Source organism: Oncorhynchus masou, chromosome 33, assembly GCF_036934945.1.
Source record: "Oncorhynchus masou masou isolate Uvic2021 chromosome 33, UVic_Omas_1.1, whole genome shotgun sequence".
Classification (NCBI taxonomy): domain Eukaryota; kingdom Metazoa; phylum Chordata; class Actinopteri; order Salmoniformes; family Salmonidae; genus Oncorhynchus; species Oncorhynchus masou.
Genome location: NC_088244.1, coordinates 31708451 through 31734051, shown reverse-complemented (window position 1 = coordinate 31734051; position 25601 = coordinate 31708451). Strand labels below are relative to the sequence as shown.

Here is a 25601-nt window from a genome sequence, read left to right as displayed (position 1 = left end):
TGGAACACAGGAGTGATGGTTGCTGATAATGGGCCTATGTACTCCTATGTAGATATTCCATTAAAAATCTGCCGTAAAAACACAGAACGTGTGAAATATGGGTTTACTTCTCTGCTATTTAAATCTGAAATCAGAATGTTAAACATCTTCTACCAATTCAACAATACAGCTGTTTTGGTAACTGCATCAACTACTTTCTCTCAACTTTTACAAACAAATACAATTTTGTCCACTTTCCCAACAACTTACATAAAAACTATAAGCTTATGAAATCTTGGTCTGCTTCTCTGTTTTTCCAATCTGATCAATCAAATGATATCACTAGGAGAGCCCATTTAACTTTTATTTAAGACTGATTGTGCCACATACCTATACAAATAGCCCGCTATAACAACCCTCACACTCACTAATCAAACTACAATAGTGACCCCACTTCCTATAGCTAACCTGGTCATGGCCTACCTGCCTTAAACATGAACTATTACTTCTTTAATGTACCTCTACTAGAAGTTCCAGGGCTACTTAGGCTCCTCCATGCACCTTTTCTTATGAAAATAATGTCATTTATTTGCAGTATAACTATTGGAATTAGGCCAGGCATGTAAAAGACAAATTGTTAGTTTATCAATAGATTGTTGTGTTTCTATGTCCTGCCTTGGTATAGGTTCTGAGATTAAATAGGTGTCACACCCTGACCTGTTTCACCTGTCTTGTGCTTGTCTCCACCCCCCTCCAGGTGTAACCAATTATCCCCTGTGTATTTATACCCCTTTTTCGTGGTATCCAATTGGTAGTTACAGTCTTGTCCCATTGCTGAAACTCCCGTGCAGACTTGGGAGAGGTGAAGGTTGAGAGTCGTGCGTCCTCAAGAACAACAACAACAACAACAACAACAACACAGCCAAGCCAAGCCGCACTGCTTCTTGACACGCTGCTCGCTTAACTCAGAAGCCAGCCGCACCAATGTGTCGGAGGAAACACCGTACACCTGGCAACCATGTCAGCGTGCCCGGGCCTGCCACAGGAGTCGCTAGTGCGCGATGGGCAAGAACATCTCTGCCAGCCAAACTCTCCCCTAACCCAGACGACACTGGGCCAATTGTCCACCCCCCCATGGGTCTCTCGGTTGCAGTCAGCTGTGACAGAGCCTGGAGTCGAACCAGGATCTCTAGTGGCACAGCTACCACTGCAATGCAGTGCCTTAGACCACTGCGACACTCGGGAGGCCCCCCTGTGCATTTATACCTATGTTTTCTGTTTGTCTGTTGCCACTTCGTCTTGTCTCGACAAGCCTACCAGCGTTTTTCCTGTACTCCAGTTTCTCTCTCATCCGTTTTCTAGTTTTCCCGGTTTTGACCATTCTGCCTGCAATGACCCTGAGCCTGCCTGCCGTTCTGTACCTTGTGACACTGCCCTGGATTACTGACCCCTGCCTGCCCTGACCCTGAGTCTGCCTGACGTTCTGTACCTTGTTATACCACCCTGGATTACTGACCCCTGCCTGCCCTGACCCTGAGACTGCCTGCCGTTCTGTACCTTGTTATACCACCCTGGATTACTGACCCCTGCCTGCCCTGACCCTGAGCCTGCCTGCCGTTCTGTACCTTGTTATACCACCCTGGATTACTGACCCCTGCCTGCCCTGACCCTGAGTCTGCCTGCCGTTCTGTACCTTTCGGACTCTGCTCTGGATTACTGACCTCTGCCTGCCCTGACCCTGAGCCTGCCTGCCGTTCTGTACCTTTCGGACTCTGCTCTGGATTACTGACCTCTGCCTGCCCTTGACCTGTTGTTTGCTTGCCACTGTTGTTGTAATACACTTATGTTACTTCAAACTGTCTGCATCTGGGTCTTGTCCTGAGGTCTGATAATAGGAAACGATGTCACGCTCCTATTGCACAGCAGTACTCTAGCTTACCCATACTGTCAAATATTTTACATAAACTAGCGGTCTATTTACTCTGTTAGCAGGATATTTGAATCTTTAGCAGTAATGTATGCTGTATCTGGAAAATGACTGTCAATTTCTGGAATAGAAAACAATTCAAATGGTTGTGGACCTGTCCGCAGAATGTTTGAATTCAACAATGTTTTGCATTGACATTTTCCCCAACCTAAATATTCTGAAACATATGGTCTAAAAGGCAGGCTACGAAAAAAAAGCAATTATGGTACTGACAGTATCTTACTAAGGCCTACTTCAATGTAAAATATCAACTGTTCACTTGTTAGAGTCGACTGTATAACCCTACTACTACTACCTAGTCTCCCACTGAAGGCTACTATCAGCTATTTATAAAACAGTCACTCCTTTACAAATTTGTAACAGATTGTGTGAATTGGAATTCGCAATATATCATATGAATTGCACAAAAAAGATATATGGCAGGAGGTAACATATCATAGAAAATGAATGGCGTTGTACACAATTTTGGCTCGTGAGTTCTACTTTCAGAACTACTGGATAAAAACTGCTGGATAAAAATATATAAAACCTCTGGAATGCATCTTTGAAACACATTTTACTTCTTCAACTACTACACAAATTATTTGAAATAGCTATATTAAGTCACACAATTTTTCTCCATGAAAAATGACCATCCAGTTAATGTTGATATTGTAGTGCACTGATGAAGGTGCTTGCAAGTAAGAGTTTCACTGCACTTTTTATACCGGTCCTGCTATCTGGGATCCTTGTGACTTCCCTACCCCGTTGAAGTTTAATGTAAAATGGTCGGTGGCGATTTTAGCATGCACATCTTGGTGGGGAAAACTCACTACAGAACACTAAACAATACATTAATTGCACTATAACGGTGAAAACCAGTGCCCAGAAACTGTTCTGGCCGACATTAAGCTGTCCCAACAGCAGAGCTTTCTTTTCTGCACCATGGAGTGAATCCTTACCACCACTCCACCTGGCTATCAGCAGAGCCTTGTCTGGCAACAAAACTGTTCATTCAGCCTCATTTACTGCCTTTTAAAAAACATAGCTGATATGGCTGACTTGCTTAAACAAATGTGGTTTCTACTGACAGCTGAGATATACAAACTATGGCATAGGGGGACGGTGAGTAGATAAGATGCAATCCGTAATTTCGATCAAGACATCGATGAGTGAGCTAGGATGGACGTAGTCAATATAACTATTTGTTCAGCTCTTTTGAAGTGTACAGCGACAGAATTCAGAACACAGGCCATTCTTACAGTATTCTCCCTGTACATCAAGTTACAACTGTATGATAAACAAAGGGGGCATATAAAGAGACAATGAAAGCTCTTATAATATTCAATGATGACATTTCTGTAGAACAGGTTATAGGCTACATGTGCACCACAAAGTCAGAACAGTAGGCTGTTGAAATCATGAAATCATGGCGTCAGTGATCTTCTGGCCTTCTTTAGAGGCCCGAGTTCCCGACTTGGAATTCCCAGTTGGATGACCACTCAAGAGTTCCCAGGTGTCTTGAACTCCTTCAAGTCTTAGATTTCCCAGTTCCGAGTTTCCAGTTGTTTTGAACGTGGCAGAAATCATGCAGGATTGACAGCATGGCCAATGTATTCAAGTTTTTCTGGCCCATGGTGTTGCGTGTGAATGTTTATCCTTTGAAGCTTGGAAAAGAGACTCTTAAACCCAGACTTGGTACACGCACCCTCTCCACCGAATAGCGGGCAAGGGAAGCAAAAAGGGATTGCTTTGCGATGCTTGCAGTTAGACACTGATTCCTTCCAAACCACTCAATGTTGAATTTAAGATTTCCAACTTGTTGTGTAATGTTTATGTCCAATGTCCGATGAGCACTGATACGTTTTATCTATAATTTCTCTTCATATGACAAGGTTTGAAAAGGATTTGCCAGTAGATTGATTCATGATGATGACTGCTTGTCTAGCTTGCTAGCTAAGATTTTGAAAGTATGACGTTGACATGATCATTCAAGCTTCAATGCGATACCATTCTCCTTCCGTTGCCACCAAGTGCTCTTAAACGCAGGGAAAACTAAATGCATGCTATTCAACCGATCACTGCCCGCACCTGCTCGCCCGTCCAGCATCACTACTCTGGACGGCTCTGACTTAGAATACGTGGACAACTACAAATACCTAGGTGTCTGGTAGACTGTAAACTCTCCTTCCAGACTCACATTATGCATCTCCAATCCAAAATGACATCTAGAATCGGCTTCCTATATCGCAACAAAGCATCCTTCACTCATGCTGCCAAACATACCCTCGTAAAACTGACCATCCTACCGATCCTCGATTTCGGTGATGTCATCTATAAAATAGCCTCCAACACTCTACTCAAAAAACTGGATGCAGTCTATCACAGAGCCATCCGTTTTGTCACCAAAGCCCCATACACTACCCACCATTGCAACCTGTACACTCTCGTTGGTTGGCCCTCGCTTCATACGCGTCGCCAAACCCACTGGTTACAGGTTATCTACAAGTCGCTGCTAGGTAAAGCCCGGCCTTATCTCAGCTCACTGGTCACCATAGCAGAACCCACTGGTCACCCCCAAAGCCAATTCCTCCTTTGGTCGTCTTTCCTTTCAGTTCTCTGCTGCCAATGACTGGAACGAACTACAAAAATCTCTGAAGCTGGAGACTCATATCTCCCTCACTAGCTTGAAGCACCAGCTGTCAGAGCAGCTCACAGATCACTGCACCTGTACACAGCCCATCTATCTACCTCATCCCCATACCATATTTATTTATTTATCTTGCTCCTTTGCACCCCAGTATCTCTACCTGCACATTCATCTTCTGCACATCTACCATTCCAGTGTTTAATTGCTATATTGTAATTACTTCGTCACCATGGCCTATTTATTTCCTTAACTAACCTCATTTGCACTCACTGTATATAGACGTTTTGTTTTCTTTTGTTCTACTGTATTATTGACTATGTTTTGTTTATTCCATGTGTAACTCTGTGTTGTTGTATGTGTCGAATTGCTATGCTTTATCTTGGCCAGTTGCAAATGAGAACTTGTTCTCAACTAGCCTACATGGTTAAATAAAGGTGAAATTAAAAAAATCCAATCAAAGCTACGTTAGATATAACGCGATTTGATGTAATTTTATCTGTGGCTATGACCTTGAGCATTCTTGGATGGGCACTTCTAATGTAAATCTTTGGCAGCACCCAAGGGTGCCTGAACTTTCTTGATCTCCCTGTAGATTTTGCGGCGACAAGTGTCCCGATGAGTGACAGGACACGGAGCCATTGATAGCGCAACTAGAGAAGATTACCAACTCATACCCTTTGTATTTTCCCTGGCTGCCCCTCCACCACAGAAAGCACTGAGCTTGGCTGAAATACATGCATTTTGGAGCTGCCTTACTCAAGAAAGCAAAAAAGAGACCATGTTTTCAGCAGCTTTATTAATTCAATCAAAACAAAAAGACACATTGTTTGCAAACTTATATGTTATTTTGTATTTTTATTATTAAACATATTTTTTGCTATACACTTGGGGCTCTGCCCCCACCTGCCCTGAATGAGGAGTCTCCACTGAAAATGGTTAGGGTTACGTTATGGTTCGGTTAGGGTTATGGGTAGGTGTTAAGTTTAGAGTAGAGACAGCCCAAGGATTCTGGACATCACTGAGCCTTTATAGCTACTGTAAACTGTGTACGTGCCTAATACCATGCCAGTAGGTATTAACTAATACCACGCCACCTGCGTGCATGCATGCACTTCTGCCATCCTCCACATCAGCATTTTTTAAACAATGGCACACGTTTTAAACTATGTACTAATTTTATTTAGCCACGCGTATATTAGTAAATCATTCCGTGAATGGGTATCATAAGTCGTGAAGTAAGTCAAGATCCGAGAAAATGCGTCTCCGAACTACTTTCTCTAAATCGAACGAACGTGGAGGGACTAATTCCTGCCCCCTCTTCCACTCAAATAACTCAGCTGTCGTAGTAGTTGAGAGACTTGAGGTTGCGCTTAGGCAATGATGAAACTAAGATGGCGTTTAAACCCAGACAGGATGAACGGGGGATAGCGAAATTGGTCACAAATTGATTTGATGGGGACATCATTCTCACAGAGATACTCGTTTACAAGCAAACGAGTCTTCAAAGTGGATCATCTTTACACTTATAATCAAACAGAAGTGGGTATATGGGGGAAGCGACGCTGAAAACGGGCAACTTTACGTGAGCTATCTGGACCTTGCTCGCTAGCTAACGTTAGCTCGTAACATTACTAGCTACAGTAGCTAGCTAACCAGCGACAGCTCGCTAACGTAGGTAACGTTAGCCAGCCGAGCTAAACAACAACAACACTGTCAACAGGGAGGAGGGTAGTCTCAGGAGAAATAATTGTCTACGGGATTGTCCGGAGTATTTTTGATTAAAAATAAAACAATTCATATCTGTCTTGGGACAGGTACGAAACAGAGAAGGAACCAATATTTCCAGTGAAACTTCCACGCCAATTCGCAGTGCTACCCGAGACCGGAGGTGCTGCCTGGGATGGGCTGAAAAGTGGAGGCCGTAACGTTAGCTTCAGCCACAGTAATCGTGACCCAGTGCTGAACAATAGACCCCGTGAGCTTTCAAGACACCTACACCGCCCATCATATTATTGGTGACACCTGAGTCCATAATTTCCTCTGATCACGTTGAACGTGTCAGGCAGAGTTGCTGTCCAAGTGCCAGCTAACGTTATCTAACATGTAAGTCTAATAACGTTAGCTATACTCTAGCTAGCCATATTTCTTATCCGGAAAGTTAGCTAAGATGCTAGCTAGAGAAATCCTAGTTAGCAACTAACCAACTAACTACAGTGAAACTTAAAGTAAACCAACCAAACAACTTGGGATTGTTTTAGCCTGTCAGTCACCAAGGACCTCCCGTTATGTAGTTAGCTATGTGACAAATTACCCATATTTTGTGATGTTTGACAATGGCTATATTCATTTGTTTCCTAACTTGAATCCCCATATTTGGTCTTCCGTGGATGGATGCAATCAGGCCTTTAAATCCTGTGACGTTTTATGTTGAGATTAGGGGCTTTAGCTATATTTAGAGAATATGTCCAGCATTTGTGTAGGAAGCTTCCTCAAATGTCTTTATCATTATTTTCTATTGAAAGGAAATGTAGGAGGCCATCAGATGGGTTCTGTGAAATCAATTGTAGGAAACAAACCATATCCCAGACAGTCTTTTTATATCACCAAGTATCAACATACTTTGTTAGTTAGTGTGTTATTTTCTGTTGATGTCCAAACACCAATTTGACCTTATGAGACAAGAATGGCACCATGTAAGAAGTGCATTATTTGCTGTGTCTGTAAGGTAGGGGGAGGGGAGAACAGTTACAAAGAACGCCTCCCCCATATTGGGTTAACAGGTTTGGGGATTTTGTGTTTTACTAGATTGAAGGTTCCATGATGTTCCAAAGACTTGTTCCAGCTATTAGAACATGATTCAATTCAAAGACATTATTCACAAGTAGAAAAATCATGTAATGTTTGTAAAACAATGGCGATTCAAAATTGTAGGTTGTGTCACTTAGGGCCCATTTGATCTGATGGAAAACATACTCTAAAGCATTGTTAATGTATCCAATTACATTTATATGTACATATGCATTTTTGAAGAACTGGTAATGCCATAAGGAAAAATCCCTTGTGATTATTTTCTCCTTAGCCTAACTTTGAACCTAAAGTGGATATTTTCAAGAAATGCATTTGAAATATACAATTTTTATGGTAAATGTGTTATGTAGAATGCACTGTTTACAAAGACTCCAATAATTACATAACTACATAAACAATCTTAGGTTTGGGGTTATGATAGGGCAAGATGGTTTTTCCAGCCTTATAAGACAAGCATAAATGTATTCTTCAAGAATCAATGGGTAGTCTATATATAGGGCCTGTATCATTCATTGTAATTACCATTGATTAGCAAGAACTCTTATATTGTGCCCGGACTTCTCATGGTGACAGTTATTTTGACTGCCAATCTGCTTAGCTAAGTAAGTAGCTGCAGTGACTTGACATGCAGATTTGACCTTACCTGTTGCCAGGGCGATGGAGGGGGAGGATTTTGTGCCTCCTCCGGAGTGCCCAGTGTTCGAACCGTCATGGGAGGAGTTTCAGGATCCCCTGGGCTACATTGCCAAGATCCGTCCAATTGCAGAGAAGTCTGGAATCTGCAAGATTCGTCCTCCTGCTGTAAGTGTTTACTGGTGACATGCATCTATCATTTAACCCCATGAAACCTGTGGGGAGTTGAATATGGTTGTTTTCCTCTTACCTTAACCAATCTGGTGTAGTCTCACTGTTATTTGTGTTTCTTTGTGTGTCTAGCAAACACAAGTACATGTTCTCTTTCTTACAAGCTGAGCACATGATTGAGTGATTGCAGGATGACAAGTGTTTACATCAAACATAGACAGACATTGATCAAAGCTTTCCTTTCCCCACAGGACTGGCAGCCACCCTTTGCTGTGGAGGTGGATAGCTTCCGCTTCACACCCCGTATACAGAGACTTAATGAGCTGGAGGTTCGTCTCTCTCCTTATATATTGTATAGTTGAGTCTCAGAAATGGAATGAATAGAACGGTCATCCCCATTCAAGTCAATGATGGATAATGGGTAGACTGGCATCCATTTTGAGTGTATCCATGCCAGGAAGTAAAAGCAGGAAGTGTACCTGTGCTGTGAGTCAACTCAACTGACATTACATAAAATACATTCCATTGCATGAGCTACATCAGTTCGATTTTATTTACATTTTTTACAAATCATGCTATGTTACCATGGCAATCCATCATCAGGCAGCCATTGCTCATGTTAACATGAGTTTACTAGGCACATTGCCAGGGTTAGAGCTTCCAAGCCTGTTCTATTGCTATGGGTTGATATTGAAGAACTGTTTTAGAAGTCACATGTTCTGGTTGACCCAAATATTATATTTTAGTTTTCAGTCCAACCTAATAATATTCAATCCTGACCCCCCCCCCCCCCCCTTAGGCGGAGACACGAGTCAAGCTAAACTACTTGGACCGGATCGCCAAGTTCTGGGAGATCCAGGGATCCTCTCTCAAGATCCCGAACATCGAGAGGCGCATCCTGGACCTCTTCAGCCTGTCCAAGGTGCCAGAGCTGATTGACCCATTTAACATTTCTCAGTAAAACCCCCTGTTGCATGTCTTATTTCTGTAAGACTAAAAAATAAGACCTGTTGAGACTCTTACCATTGCTAACACTATCCAATAGTACTTTAGCCAGTAAAACTGAGTTGTCCGCACTTATATTATTTTGTGTTGTAGGTTGTGATAGAGGAGGGAGGGTTTGATATAGTCAGTAAGGAGAGGCGCTGGGCTCGCGTGGCCCAGAAGCTTGGCTACCCTCCAGGCAAGAACATTGGCTCCCTCCTGCGCTCACACTACGAGAGGATTGTCTACCCCTTTGAGGTGTTCCACACTGGTGCCAGCCTGCCGGTAACGCTACTCACCCACTTTGCTCCTGCTCTTTTGTGCTTACACAAGCAATCGATCAACTCTGATCTATCAAACAGAATTTGACATGCATTGACTTACATTCTTTATTTGTTAAGTCAGTTGCACTGTTTATAAAAGGTGACCATCCATAGTCATGAATGTTGAAGAGGGTTTAACCCCAGGATTTCTGTCTGTAGCAGACTAAGCCAAAGCTATATGATGGAGAGGAGGTGCATAGAGAATACAAGCCCCACTCCATCCCCCTACGCCAGTCTGTCCAGCCCTCCAAGATGAGCAGCTACGGACGCAGAGCCAATCGTCTCCAGCCAGACGTGAGTGACAGCACACAAGCTCCAATGACCGACGTACATAATTTTCCTCTTAACAGTATCAGTCGTGTGTGTAGTTCACAGATACTAATATAAGTTGGTTAATTTGACTAATTTCCATGATCATGTAGATAGTTCCAAAGATGTAAGCATTCACTCTCCACAACCATAATCTGTTAGTAGCCATATTTAGCCTTCAGGAATGGGGTCCAAAACCATTCATTGGGTGGTGATGTACTGTCTTCTGAGAACTGCTAGTGAAACTACTGATCTGCACCGTTTCACAGATCTCAGCTAGGGTAACACCTGCCATTAACACATCTTACTCATAGGTTTTTCACACTGATTGTTTTATCTTCTAGTGAGACTATCAGTGACTGATTTGGTTAGGCAGGAAGATAAAGTTGTCATACGCCCATACAATCATGTAATAATACTCATCTCTTTTGGCATTGAAAAATGGAATTACCTTTCATTCAATATCGTTGTATTCCTAAATTAATCCGATTTGAAATGACGTAATACCAAATTAGTCATTAATCCAAATGAATTGAATCTGAGTTCCAGCTCTTTCTCTCCAAATTGGAAAGGAACATCTAGATGGACCAGACGATGCGCTCAGAACGCAACCAGCATGCTTGCTCTGTGTACCGCTACGCTGCTGCTATGGTGTCTGCTGCTACTGCCTTTTGCCCCATGTTATATGCTATATGTCACCCTATATCTCCCTCTTCCTTTCTCTCTTTCTTTCCCTCTTTCAACACCACCGATTGTTCATTTTGGTACCCCTGCCATTGAACATTGCTAACCCATTGTAGTTACCTGTAGGGTACCCATGTCTTTCACCCATAGAATACATTTTGTTTGTACCATTTTGCATTTTAAAGTGGTGGTGTGGTGAGATCTTTTTTGATTTGCTTCCTTGTATGCCTTACTCCAGATTTGATTTGAACAATGGCAAGAGATGCTTAAAGGGATGGTGTGATATTTTGGACATCTCCTTACCCAGAGTTAGATGAACTCATGGATACCATTTTTTTTTGTGTGTCTGCCTCCAGTATGAAGGACGTTTAAGGTTGTTTCGTGTGTGTGAAAGAGCGCTTTCATAACAAACAAAAGCTTCAAGACAAATTAGCAATGAACAGTAGCTTATTTTCCAAATATTCCAACCTAAGAAGGTATTGTCCTAAAGTTGCCGCTTTCAAGAATAAAAGTTGATAGCCTAGTCTATTATTTGCAATTTATTTTACGAGTCAACTATTGTCCAGGCTTGTATAGACTAACCTAACTCACTAAGACAGCCCGGTCCTGATCAAACTCCCATCATTTCTGTGTCACACAGACACCCACAGACCTATTCCGTGCTGAAGCTCCTCCACCAGAAATGAATACTAGAAAAGAAAGCCCAGGCTTTCAACAACTTTATCGTGATTCATACTAGTTGAAGCATTCCATTCCACACGGTTATTTTAGCCAAGTTTAAAAATGAAAAATAAAATAAAAATTGTTTCAAATAAATGTGAATAGTTTGGTTGGTCAATATAAGTGTTTTATGGGTACATGGGTTGCCCAGCTGTAACTGGAAATCTACCAGAACAGCTAGCACTGGCTGCAGAGCCATAAAAATGGTGTCCGTGATTTAATCTGACCCTGGGTAAGTAGAGAAAGGGCTTAAAATCTTGCACTGTCCCATTAAACTTTATACTGAGATGTCATCGGATTGGTCATAGCCCACCATAAGAATCTGATGATATGGTTTTGTTTTAAACCCACGTATGCATCCTTGTGTGTGTTTAATTTTCCACTGTTTTATTACCTAGGCCAGGGGTCTCCAACCCTGTCCCTGGAGAGCTACCCTCCTGTGGACTTTCGCCCCAACCCAAGTTGTCACTATCCTAGTTCAGCTTATCAACCAGCTAATTGATTAGAATCGGGTGTGCTAGATGAGGATTGGCATGAACCTGCAGGGCGGAAGCTCTCCAGGTACAGGGTTGGAGAGACCTAGGCTATGCTTTCTCTGAGGGCTCAGTTCTAAACGGATCAAAAAGACCTTGTGATGTGATCAGTACAAGCACCGCTATATTTGGCAAATACATGGTCTACCCACGCCTGTTACAGTCAAACACAAGTCATTCTATTTCATCACACCAGATTTCCATCTCTTCATATACATTTTCACTCTTCCAATGGCTGTTTTTTTTCTTCTCCTCAGCCATTTCTTTTTCTTCCTCCTCCTGTCTCAGTTCTTTGTTGCTGTTGTTGTCTTCCTATGCAGGGTCCAGAGGATTCTGCCCCCCACCCTCTCTCCACTGGCTCTCAACACATCTCTACATCGGTACTGCCTGTCTCTCTTGAGCACAATGCGAGTCCTCGCTCTCTCCCGGCTCTACCCTTGCCCAATGTCTCTATCTGGCTCGGTTTTTCTAGCAGCAAACCTCTCTCTCTCTTTTTTTTTGCGGCAGGGCCTTGTCGTCCTTTTCTAACTCTTAACAAACATCACCATTCAACAGCCTAGCATCAAGCTTTCGCTGTCTTTAGCCCTTATCCCACTCACTCACCCACCCACTCACTGTTTGTCCCTGGCAACAACTTATGCAAATGCATAAGCAATTATCTGTCGTGCCTGTACTTGTTTATGAAATCAGTGTGAATCTCTCTCTCCTCTTATCTCTTTACTGTTAGTCAGTCTCTGTGCGTCCTTTCTTAACGCTTCCATTCCCTCACTTCTGCTGCGCTATTGTGTGACTGCATGTGTTCTGCTGAGTGCAGTTGAACTCCAGTGGGTTGTGTTTGACAAGAACCCTGTTAGACACTCCACTTGGCCTTTTGAGAAAGTAAAATATTTGGAAAATGCAAACACAGCTTTGTGCATTTTATGCTCTGAATCATTGCCCCTTCAAAAGTTTTACAGATTTCGGATCTGAGGCAGATGACGCCTCACAACCTCGACTTGAGTGCATTTTTAATTGTATTAATCACTCAGTTCAGCTGAGTTGAGACTTGTATGTAGGTTCCCCAAATTAGTTTCCTTTGTTGGGACGTGTGTCACGACGTGTGTTTGGATGCTTTTTCTTATAACACGGTGGTGGATCGTTACCTTTGTTTAATAACTGTCAATACACAATGATGTACTGTATGGAGAGGTTGTACTCTCCTTGCTGACCCTCTAGTACTACTATTCTACCTTATCCTCACACCATCTCCTGACCCCTCTGCTTCTCCATTCCCTCTCAGTAAACCTGAAAGTGTATTGGTGTTGCTCCCATCGCATCTCCCTACTGACTTTTTGCCATCTGTCACCCTAGCCTGATCCCACAGAGGAGGACATAGAGAAGAATCCAGAGCTGAAGAAACTGCAGATTTACGGTGCAGGGCCTAAGATGATGGGGCTAGGACTGGTGCCCAGGAATAAGAGCATTCCCAAGAAAGGTAACACTACTCTGCTACAGTTCTTCACCTCCCCTAGTTGGGTCTGAAATGTGGGCTCTGGTCATAAATTAGTATCATATAGAATACGGTGCAATTTTGGATGCATGTTGACCACTTCTCCGATTTCCCCTCCTTCCAGAAGAGCTGCCTCAGACTGTGACTGTCCGGGCTGCAGCTCCTGCTGTCCAGGTCAAGGAGCAGCCAGGGGAGGTCAAAGAGAAAGGAGGAGATGGCAGCACAACCACAACGGCTCCTCCTCCCTCTGATACCACGATAAAGAGTGAGGTGAAGAAAGAGGAAGAGAAACATGAAGGTGGAGCAGCTCATGACAGCGGGGACCAAGACAGTGGTGAAAATGGTGACGGGCCCTGCACCAAGATGACCATGAGGTTGAGACGTAACCTCGGCAACCCTCAGTTTGTAAGGGCCTTAGCCTCCATTCACGCTTATGGGCAAGTTATACAGGCACAGATTAAGGCTTATCCTGGACTAAGACGCATGGTCACTGGAGATTCTCTGTCTGGGAATCCAGCCCTGTAGGTTATGTCTGATCCAAAATCAGATGTTATAGCTTTTCGAATCATAAGGTGGCAATTTAAATGGGGAAATAAATAAAGCTAGTTGAAAACCATCTATGCTGCCAGTAATTTAATGGGTAAACAATTTACATGTCATATTTTGTTAGTCAACTCCTTTCCAACATATTTGAGTGTGGCAATTTAAATGCAGAACTTTAAATCTGTTTCACTTATCTGTTCTGTGTTCTGCTAAGGTGGATTCGTTTGTGTGCCGGATGTGTGGCCGTGGCGACGAGGATGAGAAGCTTCTACTGTGTGACGGTTGTGATGACAACTACCACACCTTCTGTCTGCTGCCCCCTCTCACTGAGGCCCCCAAGGGCAACTGGCGCTGTCCAAAATGTGTGGCTGAGGTGAGAGCGTCATGAACCACAGAGTAGTCATACCGTCTATAAATAAATGATTACGACAGCTGTGATGGAAACAGGAAGTTTCGGTACAATTTCATAAATGCCACCAGATAATTTGTTCAATCGACATAGTGGGATCTTTTTGTGTCGGTAAAAGTAATTACCTGTATGGGAGAAATGGCAGTGAAAACGTTTTTTAAAAAGAGTAAATATTGATATATTAACCATCATATGGAAGTAAACTTGGAGTCATGCGATGACATGTGTGGTCCTCCCACTACGACTCGGGAAACCATGCAGTGTATTAGGCTACAGATGAAATAAGTTATGGTGAATTTCACAGGATGGTGAAAGTGCACAGTGATGAGCTTGATGCCCCTTTCAATAAATATGGAGGGTCTTATTCTGGTGACATGATGATTGATGCTTGACTGCTGTTTGACAAATGTAAATATTCTCTCTCTTATCTATAATAATGTCATACTATCATACCCCCACTGAATCTGCCAGCTGTTGGCTAGAGTGCACGTGTGTAGACCAGAGTAGACACATTATCTATTTTACCCAACAGTTTCTGTGACAAAACTATCAGTAGAGTAGAAAATGTGATGGAAACACATTGAACTTTCACTTTTGTTATTCGGTACATGAGAAAGTCCATTTTGTGTGCACTTCGTCATCACACACTGATTAGGTGGAAACATGCATATTTTCTTTATGCAGATATTTGAATAGTCACATTCATCTGTCACCGATTGAATGGAAACTAGCTATTGAGACCCACAACATCCTGTTTTCAAACAAACATCCTGCTATGTGGCTGCAGCCATCCACCGTCGAATTAATCTGGAGCCTCTGTGTGTATATTTTAACCTGAGGAGTCTGGAGTCATTGAAGCAGTTTTCTGGTAGATGTAGCTTGTAGGGGAAAGGTGTGTTTGATGGAACCTGGGGCTGGATGCCTGGTCAGGAGAATTATGTCTATTGAACACAGGCTATTGACATGTAAACCTGTCAGGAAAAACACTGGGCATAAACTTTTGCATTCTAGTCATCTGTATGTCTGGTAACTATTTCATTTTCCTCCATCCAATCCATTTCTTCAATGGCCTCTTGTCTGCCTCTCTTCTTCCCTCCAGGAGTGTAAGAGGCCAGCGGAGGCCTTTGGTTTTGAGCAGGCTACTAGGGAATACACCCTGCAGAGTTTTGGGGAGATGGCCGACACCTTCAAAGCAGACTACTTCAACATGCCTGTCCATGTAAGTGCGCCTGTACAAACTATAAATTAATGCTTTGCTCTGATGTGGAGATAAACTAGTCCTTACTGATGAAGACATGCTAGTTGATTATATTGATACATTATTCTTTGAGTTGAGTTTTTTTGTTGTGTTTGTTACAAATGTCTGTGTGTAGATGGTTCCGACAGAGCTGGTGGAGAGAGAGTTCTGGCGGTTGGTCAGTAGTATAGAGGAGGACGTGACAGTGGAGTATGGAGCCGACATCCACTCTAAAGAGTTTGGCAGTGGATTCCCCATGAACAACGGCATGAAGAACCTCTCACAAGAGGAAGCGGTAACTAGCGATCAGCCTTTTCACATTTCACTCCTGTTGTCTTCTCCTTTTATTAGTTCTTTAAATATACAGTGTTTGTCTATTCCGCTCTCATTGATATGCCATTAATATGATCCTTGTACAACATGTATAAAACAAAATATATTTCCTCCAGAACTATACCTGCACAGTTTAGTCTGACCCTCTTGCTGCCCTCTGCAGGACTATGCCCAGAGCGGCTGGAACCTGAACGTGATGCCAGTTCTGGAGCAGTCCCTGCTGTGCCACATCAACGCAGACATCTCTGGCATGAAGGTGCCCTGGCTCTACGTGGGCATGGTCTTCTCCGCTTTCTGCTGGCACATAGAGGACCACTGGAGCTACTCCATCAACTACCTGCACTGGTAAAGAGGACACTAACTGTACAGTACACAAAACATTACAACCCCTACAGGAGACATGGGGCATTAATAGGTAGTTCACCTGTAGATGTTTGTGATTGTCCTTTCATGTCCGATAGCTTTATACAGGACTATGTACTGACTGATAGATATGGTTAGTGAGAAAAGCTGTTCTCATCTCCCCCTCTCTCTCTGTTCCTCTCTCCCCTCGCTGTTCCCTTTACCTCTCACTCCTCTCTCTGTCCCCCTCTCCTCCAGGGGTGAGCCTAAGACGTGGTACGGGGTTCCCTCTGTAGCAGCAGAGCAGTTAGAGGAGGTGATGAAGAAGCTGACCCCAGAGCTGTTTGAGTTCCAGCCTGACCTCCTCCACCAGCTGGTCACTATTATGAACCCCAACATCCTCATGGCTCACGGGGTCCCGGTAAGTCACACACACCAGAGTATGTGAGTGGAGGGTGCCCAATTTGACTGGAGCGTGGAGCGAGTTTCCCAAAGGCTGGAGCATCGGCCTTCTCACCCTCTCCAATTTCACTTCACAAGCTCAGGGCATGCCCGGCCCAGCATGCATTTGTAGTCTACTTGATTGCTGTTCTAGCCCCTTGCTGTAGCTACTGTCATGGAGTTAAATATTTTCATAAAGACACTGATATAAAACACAGCTGCTAAATCGAGGTGACTTACAAAGATGAGGACCAAGAGAGGGAGTGCAGTGATGTAATGTCCACAACTAAAGAATCATTGTGGAATCTGAAAAGATAGGTATCCCGAAAGCATGAGGGTGTCCTTGGTACGTGCACAGGCTAACAGAACGGAATGAGATGGATAGTTAGCTAAGTGTGTCATTGTAGCAAAGTATTTCCAAACCAAAAATCTGATCTCTTAAAATGTTTTCTGTTATCTAGACAACAGGCAGTCATTGATTTTGGCCATATAGGCCTGGCATATTAGCTCTTTCAAGGAGCTTTTTGTTTTTATAGGGTTATTTTACTTCAAATCCTTTAGGCCTACATACATACAGAAAAACTACTACACCCAGCTTGACAAAAGTGGCCAAAAGGGTGTTTATCATCCCCAGTGGCTCCACAAGGCTGCTGGCCTGCTCTCCAGGCACCATCACTGCTGGCCTGCTCTCCAGGCACCATCACTGCTGGCCTGCTCTCCAGGCACCATCACATGAGCCTGAAGACAGACTGGCCAAACTTGTGTTTTTAAAATTGAATTCCAAGGCGCTGTAGATGGAGCCTAGTAAAGCATTTTTTTGTTTAAATTGTAATTCATTCTAAGTAACAGCCTATATGTGCAATTTATAGACACTAATGATTTAATAAAACAAGTTTGATCAAATGCTGAGCGCTTAAGGTCCCTGCCAGCCTAGTGTGTCATACTTGCAAATGCTTCACAATTTTTCTTGAAGTCTTGAAATATAGTCTAAATCAAAAAAACTTTTCTTAGCCCTCCCATCTGGTTCCTGTTTAAAATACCGTTTAATATGACATGAGCGCTTCTTAGACACCTTTTCATGTTCTTTATTAAAATACTTTTAATTAAAATCATATGTTTTGTTTTCAGTGCTTCAAAACCAGATGGTAGGTAGTTACAAAAATAGATGGGTGTCTAAAAAGTGATTTGAATGAATGGAGCGTATATGGAACGACGTGGCGTACACTTTCCCAACCGCTCAACTCCACTCACATACTGACACACATTTAGGATCGCAAGTAACACACACAACCTCTCATACCCATACTACACCTCATAATATTATGGAGTTGAGATTATGACAAATAAATGCGAGATATATTTGTGGACAATGGCCATTCTGATGAGTCCCTTGTGGCATTTGATCGACAGGTTGTGCGAACCAACCAATGTGCTGGCGAGTTTGTCATCACTTTCCCCAGAGCCTACCACAGCGGCTTCAATCAGGGATACAACTTTGCTGAAGCTGTAAACTTTTGCACTGCAGACTGGGTAAGGCTCTCATCTGTGTCCTGAGAACTAAACTGACTCTAATCTTCCCAACTAGGTCTCTATACCTATCCTAATTGGAGTGTCGTACGTTGTTTTCAAATTGTCTCTTGCACTCACACCCACCCCCGTCCGCCAGCTGCCCGCAGGGCGCTCCTGTATCGAGCACTACCGTCGTCTGCGGCGGTACTGTGTTTTCTCCCACGAGGAGCTGACCTGTAAGATGGCCGCCTGCCCAGAGAAGCTAGACCTCAACCTGGCCGCTGCCACGCACAGAGAGATGTTCAGCATCGTCCAAGAGGAGAGGGAGCTACGCAAGGGCTTGCTGGAGAGGGTGAGACTAATACATTTGAAGAGAATGGATGTTTACTCTGGGTCTCCTATAGGCCTGTCTGTGGTTTGGTCACTGACTTGAGCACTCAGTGGAATTACTTTGTGGTGTGTGTGTGAGTTGTTTGATTGTTGTGGCTTCTTGCGCTATATTGACTGTTTGGTTTATGTGAGTTAGTGGTGTATGTTGTGTAATACTGGCTGTGTGTGTGTGTGTAAAGCAGTGTTGCTTGGCTGTGTGGTTTCTTAAATCCCTGTGTGTGTGTTCTCTCAGGGCATCACAGAGGCTGAGAGGGAGGCGTTTGAGCTGCTACCTGATGATGAGAGGCAGTGTGATAATTGCAAGACCACCTGCTTCCTGTCGGCCCTGGCCTGTTCAAACTGCACTGAACGCCTCGTCTGTCTCTACCACACTCAGGACCTCTGTAACTGCCCCACAGACAAACTCTACCTCAGGTACGACTGAGTCTCTCTCGCGCTCTCTCTCTATGTATCCTTTCTTTACTGCTAGTGCCTCACACCTGACTCCTCCATTTTCCTTCTCCCTACAGGTACAGGTACACACTGGATGAGCTGCTGGCCATGTTACACCGGCTCAAAGTGCGAGCTGAGTCGTTTGATTCCTGGGCCAACAGAGTGAAAGAGGCTCTGGAGCAGGAAGAGGGCAACAAGACAGGTCAGAACTACACACCCATAGACACAAACTATACACTAGACAAGTATACCGTTCTATACTCTTGTGTGGCTGAACCACACCTCTGTAACTGAATGTCCCCAAAGAAATGTCTTAACCTCTCTGGGATCGTTCGGGACGCTAGCGTCCCACCTCGCCAACAGCCAGTGAAAGTGCAGGGCGCCAAATTCAAAATAACAGAAATCTCAATTAAAATTCCTCAACCCTAAGTATTTACACCATTTTAAAGATACACTTCTCATTAATCTAACCACAGTGTCCGATTTCAAGAAGGCTTTTCGGTGAAAGCAGAACATATCATTATGTTAGGTCAGCAACTAGTCACAGAGAGCATTCGGCCATTTTACAACCAAAGAGGTGTCACAAAAAGCAGAAATGTAGATAAAATGTATCACTAACCTTTGACGATCTTCATCAGATGACACTCCCAGGACTCAATGTTACACAATACATGTAGGTTTTGTTCGATCAAGTTCATATTTATATCCAAAAACCTCAGTTTACATTGGCGCCATGTTCAGAAATGCCTCCAAAACATCCGGAGAAAATGCAGAGCCACATCAAATAACAGAAATACTCATCATAAACTTTGAAAGATACATGTTTTACATAGAATTAAAGATAAACTTGTTCTTAATGCAACTACTGTGTCAGATTTCAAAAAAGCTTTACGGCAAAAGCACAATATTCAATAATCTGAGAACAGCGTTCAGCCACAAATGCAAGCCATACAGTTACCCACCAAGTTGTGGAGTCAACAAAAGTCATAAATAGCATTATAAATCTTCACTTACCTTTGCTGATCTTCATCGAATGCACTCCCAGGACTCCCACTTCCACAAGAAGTGTTCGTTTTATTCGATTACATCCATATTTATGTCCAAATACCTCTTTTGTTCGCGCATTTAGTTAACTAATCCAAAGGCACAATGTGCGAGTGCAAAATCCAGACAAAGTCGAGTTCCATTACAGTTTGTAGAAACATGTCAAACGATGTTTACAATCAATCCTTAGGGTCTTTTTATAATAAATCTTCTATTATATTCCAACCGGACAATAGCGTATTCATTACAGAGGGAAAAGGCACGGCGCGCAGTAAACAACTGATTGGCCACAGCGTAGTCCACTTGTTGAAACAGCTCTTATTCAACACCCTTCCACAATAGAGCCTCAAACAACTTTCTAAAGACTGTTGACATCTGTACTTTCCAAGGTTTCCAGCAATCTGGCCCCATAGATACAGCATATTGGATAGGCAATCACATAAATAAAACTACAAACCTCAGATTTCCCACTTCCTGGTTGGATTTGTCTCGCCTGCCACATGAGTTATGTTATACTCACAGACATCATTCAAACAGTTTTAGAAACTTCAGTGTTTTCTATCCAATACTAATAATATTAAGCATATATTAGCATCTTGGGCAGAGTAGCAGGCAGTTTACTCTGGGCACCTTATTCATCCAAGCTACTCAATACGGCCCCCCTGTCACCAAGAAGTTTTAAGAGTGAATGAAAATGCATATTGACTTTGAGTTCATGTTTCTCCAGGTGTCACGGATCTGGAGGTGCTGAAGGCAGAGGCAACAGAGAAGAAGTTTCCTGACAACGAGCTGCTCCAGAGACTCAACACTACCCTCACTGACACACAGCACTGTCAGCAGACGAGCACTGAGCTCCTCAACAAGACACTGACCAGGTAACACCCACTGCCACACCCAATGCATTTGCGGTGACTCGCATACACCATAACAAACATTGCTGTGTATGTGTTGCAGGAGGATGACCCTGGCTGAACTCAAGGCTCTAGTGGAGAAGATGGAGAACCTGCCTTGTGTGATAAGCCAGCTGGAGGACGTACAGGTGAGTAGCCTCCAGCTGGACCTGATCCACCAGAGAGAAACCAGTAACTCTGCTGTAGCTGTAACGTTGTTAATGTCCGGCCCTCTCTTCCTTCCCTACTTTCTCTCATTCCTTTTTAATTCCCCCTTTCTCTCAGGCGGTCCTGCGTACGATAGAGGAATTCCAGACTCAGGCCCAGGCTCTAGTGAGCGACAGGGACTGGCGGCGAGACGCCCCTCCCCCAGAGCAGCTTCAGGCCCTGTTGGAGCAGGGGGCTGGCTTACCTGTCGATGCCCCTGAGTGTGAGCTCCTGAAGGGGATGCAGGAGCAGAGCCGCTGGCTAGGCGAGGTGCGCCGGACCATGGGTCCCGAGGGGAGTGAGGTGACCCTGGTGGTCCTCAGGAGCCTGATGGAGGCGGGCTGCATCGTGCCCCAGAGCGTCTCTGTGGAAACGGCCATGGCAGAGCTGCAGGAGCTGCTGACGATAGCAGAACGCTGGGAGGAGAAGGCCCAGATCTGTTTGGAGCAACGGTGAGGGACACCTCATACTGACTCACTCTTTCATTCTCTTTCACCGCCATTCTTTCTCTCCTCACTGTCTCACCCACAGACTCATCGCTCTTTCTTTTAGACTCACTCACTGTTCTCAGGTTGTTTTGCTGTTCCTAATGTCCCCTCTCTCTCCTGGTGTGATTGCAGGCAGAAGCACCCTCTGTCCACCTTGGAGGCCATAGTGAACGAGGCCCAGCTCATCCCAGTCAAGCTGCCCAACATCCTGTCTCTCCGGGGCTGTCTGAGCCGGGCCAGGGCCTGGGTCACTGACCTGGAGGAGATCCAGGCAAGTAGCACCAACTCTTACTGTCTGTCATAACCTGGGCCACGTTCAATTGGCAAACGTTGTGCAATGTTGCAAATAGGAAATGCCTGAATACAGGTCAGATAAGTATGCTTGTTCTACAATGTACATGTCTATGACATTGTTCCGTTTAGTTGTGCCCTACTAAACGTAACCTAGGCTTGTCCTCTCTTCCTCTCACGTGTGTGTGTGTACTGTAGAATGGGGAGCACTACCCGTGTCTGGATGACCTGGAGGGCCTGGTGGCGATAGGGAGAGACCTGCCAGTCAGGATGGAGGAGCTGAGGCAGCTGGAGCTGCAGGTAGCCAGCGCCCACTCCTGGAGAGACAAGGCCTCCAAGACCTTCCTGAAGAAGAGCAGCCAGCACAGCCTGCTACAGGTCAGGGGTGGTGCTTGTGTAGGCCTGCTTAGTTCTTCATTTACAGCTGTTTTGCCCCACACATCTCAATCACGCTTAGTGGAGAGGGAGGGAAGCCTTGGGACATAGATAGTTCAACAAATTTTGCAGATCGATACTGTGACTAAGTCTTAGCTGTATGTGAACATTGTCTGCCCTGACATTCTATGTGAGTGTATTAGCCAGCAGTGTGTGTGTGTGTTAACATGTGACTCTTACTAACACCTTGAGCCTCACAACTTTGTCTTGCTGTAGGTGTTGTGTCCGTGCGTGGAGAAGCGTAAAGCGAGGGGAGAGGAGACGGGTTGTTTAGATGACACCGATACCAACACTCTGGGCCTTTCTGCTCAGGACCTGAGAGACCCTGGAGCCATTGTGAGTCTGCATGGAGTCTGGCCTAGTCAGACAGTATGGCTGTCAGGTTCTAGTCTGTTCAGTGTGTTAGTGTTACCTACCAGTTCCAGAATGTCATATCCAAACAACTTGATTAGTCACAAGGCAGTTTCTATTAGGGCTACAGCGACACTTCAGTCACATACAAACAGCATGTAGAGACCATTAAAAAGTGCATCATCCTTCTGTCCCCCTCTAGGTGACGGCATTTAAAGAAGGAGAGCACCAGGAGAAAGGGGCTCTGCTGAGGCTCCAGCAGGACAACCTGTCTAAACCAGGTGTGGAGAAGAAAGAGGTAAAGACTGAGCAGGAGGACAAGGAGAACGGAGGTGGGAGGTGGGGGGAGGACCCCATGGAGCTGGACACAGCTCTCCACTCTGAGAACTGTGGAAAGGGGAACGGGGACAGTAACCACACAACGACAGGCAGTGCCTCTCCTCCCCAGTCAGTGTGTGTGTGTGGCCGGGCGCCTCGCCCCCCTCTGCTGCGCTGCCACCTGTGTAAAGACTGGTTCCACGGTGGGTGTGTCCCGTTCCCCTCCCTCCTGCTCCCCTCAGCGCCCCCCACCAACCCCCTCTGCTGGTGGGACTGGGACTCACGCTTCCTGTGCCCCCGGTGCCAGCGCTCGCGGCGCCCACGTCTGGAGACCATCCTGGCCCTGCTGGTGGCGCTCCAGAGGCTGCCCGTCCGTCTGCCAGAGGGAGAGGCTCTGCAGTGTCTCACAGAGAGGGCCATCACCTGGCAGGGGCGCGCCAAGGAGGCACTGGACAGCCCAGAGATACAGGGGGCACTAGAGAGGCTGCAGGAGCTTAAACAGAACCAGCCTCACAGGGAGGGAGAGGAGGAGGAGGATGGGAAGAAAGGGAACTCTGAGTCGGTGATAGTGCTGTCGGATTCGGAGGGAGGGGAGGGAGAAGGAGTGATAGACCTCACAGAGGAGAACTCTCCCAAGAAGACCCCAAAGAAAGAGATGAACGGTGGCACGCAAGCTGGATGTGAAAACGGCATTAGCCGTTCCAATGTAACAGGTTAGTAGCCAATATTGTAACACCTCCAGTCCATGATGTAACCCAGGAGACTTTTTCTCCTGTGTCTGACTGTACCCCTCTGTATCTCCACCCAGGTGTGGGCTCTCTGCTGCCGCTGGTCCCTTCACTAAAGGGCCCAGTGATAGAGCTGTCCCTGACCACCAGGACCCAGCTAGAGGAGTTGCAGCTGGAGGGAGACCTGCTGGAGGTGTCTCTGGACCAGACCAGCACCATCCACAGGGTCCTCCAGGCTGCTTCAGAGCCACAGAGACACACACTCCAAACACTCATACTGGTGAGTGACCAGGAAACCTTTACCATTTAGTGTATGTTATAATAGCTTAACTCCAATTCCCATTTCGTTAGTCAGTAGCTCTATTAGTTTTAAACTGTCTGAATAGTGTGGGTTGATGTATCATGTTTTGTCCTGCCTCCCCTTCTCTCTTCAGATTGAGCTCCAGGAGCAGAAAGGGGCGGGCCGTGGGGGGCGGGCCAAGGACAAGAGGAAGAGGAAGAGCCAGAGGGGCGACACAGGGGCGGAGGGAGCACCCCGGTCCCAGGACACCTCAGAGTCCAAGAAGACCCGGCCCCTCAACCACATTCCCATCCAGACACACCCCGAGGTAACGCTCACCCAGGCACACCCCGAGCAGGCACACCCCGAGGTGACGCTCACCCAGGCACACCCCGGCGCTTTTGTATGCTCTTTTGTTTATTTTCTATTTTTAGTCCCTCGTCGTGTATTTTTAAGAGATAATTAGTTGCATTACTTATTTGAAAGAAGTTGAACCAGTTAAACTCATGCTTCTCTCTCTCTCTCCAACGGTCTTTGTTTCCGTTTCTTCCTCTCCCTCAGATCTTATGATATGGTTATGGATGCAACACTGGAGAAAGGAATGGTCAGACGTTTGGAGATAATAGAATGGACAGATCACTCTGGGCCGGAAGACAGCGTCACACTGTGGAAGGAAAGATGCAGGCCATCCCCCCCTGTCTACAGCTCCCCCCCCGTCTACAGCTCGCTCCCCCCACCCGTCTACAGCCCCCCAGCTCTCCCGTCTTCTTAAACACTAACACAGTGGTTCTCTCTTTCTGAGCTCCTGTCTAATTCTCCTGCCCTCCCACTCTATTCTGATCTTTCTCTTCCGACCCTGTACTTTACACCCCCCCCCCCAACTCTGTCTGTCTTTCGCTATCTACCTCCCTCCATCCTCCCAGTGAACGTGTTCGGAGTGTGTGAGCTGGCTTCGTCATTGGAGAGTGTCTTGGTCTTAATTAGGGATCCAGGTCAGTCAGTCAGTATGCTATGTGTTTTCAGCTCTATTAAATGCAAGTTTTGGAACAGGCCTCAGACAGACGGACACAGTGGCCCGGTTAAGTTGACCCACACATACCCACTTACTGAAGTAGAAATGAATGATATTGATTTATTTTTCTGGGGTTTTTGGGCATGAAGCTTACTTACAGCTGAAGTTCAGTACGGTGGAAGGTTGTGAATCACAGCAGATCATAGGTGTCGATGGTCACCGTGGTAACACTTGTATTTTTTTGTATTTGATCTTGTTTGTTGAGGCTGGGTTGTCAGAGGGGATTTTGCATTTTGAATAAAACCCATTTGGATATTTTGGGAATGTTTTTTGGTGCTACTTTCCCAAAATAGGTATCTCTTTCATTCTCTCACTTTTACTTGCTCTCTTTCATTAGTTTGGATCCCCTCAGATTTATCCTTTTCTGTCATGTTTTTGTCTCATTTCTTCCCCCTATCTCTCTCTCTCCACTTCCAAACTAAAGTAACACTTCACTTTATCACAATTTACTTTTTCTCCTCTTGGTTAAAATAATAATTATTATTGGTATTGATATTGCAGACACACAGTTGTCGTGCGTTTGTGTATAAACTTTTCATTTCAATGTTGCCTTTGTTTCTTTTCACTCTTGTTAGAAAATAAAAGTTTAGAATTGTTTTAGGAAGCTTTTGA

General features: G+C 44.8%; 1 protein-coding gene across 2 annotated transcripts; it reads left to right on the top strand.

Annotated features, from left to right (window-relative positions):
- The first annotated feature begins 5914 nt into the window (after positions 1-5914).
- Positions 5915-25593, top strand: LOC135528265 (lysine-specific demethylase 5C-like). Of its 2 annotated transcripts, XM_064957230.1 has the most exons (28): positions 5915-6698; positions 8057-8204; positions 8459-8536; positions 9007-9129; positions 9306-9476; positions 9674-9808; positions 12081-12140; positions 13111-13234; positions 13374-13654; positions 14007-14165; positions 15301-15420; positions 15575-15733; positions 15935-16116; positions 16372-16534; positions 17965-18084; positions 18221-18415; positions 18686-18867; positions 18963-19087; positions 20657-20804; positions 20884-20968; positions 21105-21478; positions 21647-21785; positions 22004-22183; positions 22457-22576; positions 22794-23622; positions 23718-23917; positions 24072-24245; positions 24479-25593. In XM_064957230.1, coding segments are annotated over exons 1-28 (4785 nt in total). In that variant the 5' UTR covers positions 5915-6696; the 3' UTR covers positions 24488-25593. The 2 variants fall into 2 exon arrangements, with proteins under 2 accessions (XP_064813302.1, XP_064813303.1); XM_064957231.1 differs by lacking the exon at positions 12081-12140 and having other exon boundaries at positions 5916-6698.
- Positions 25594-25601: the final 8 nt, after the last annotated feature.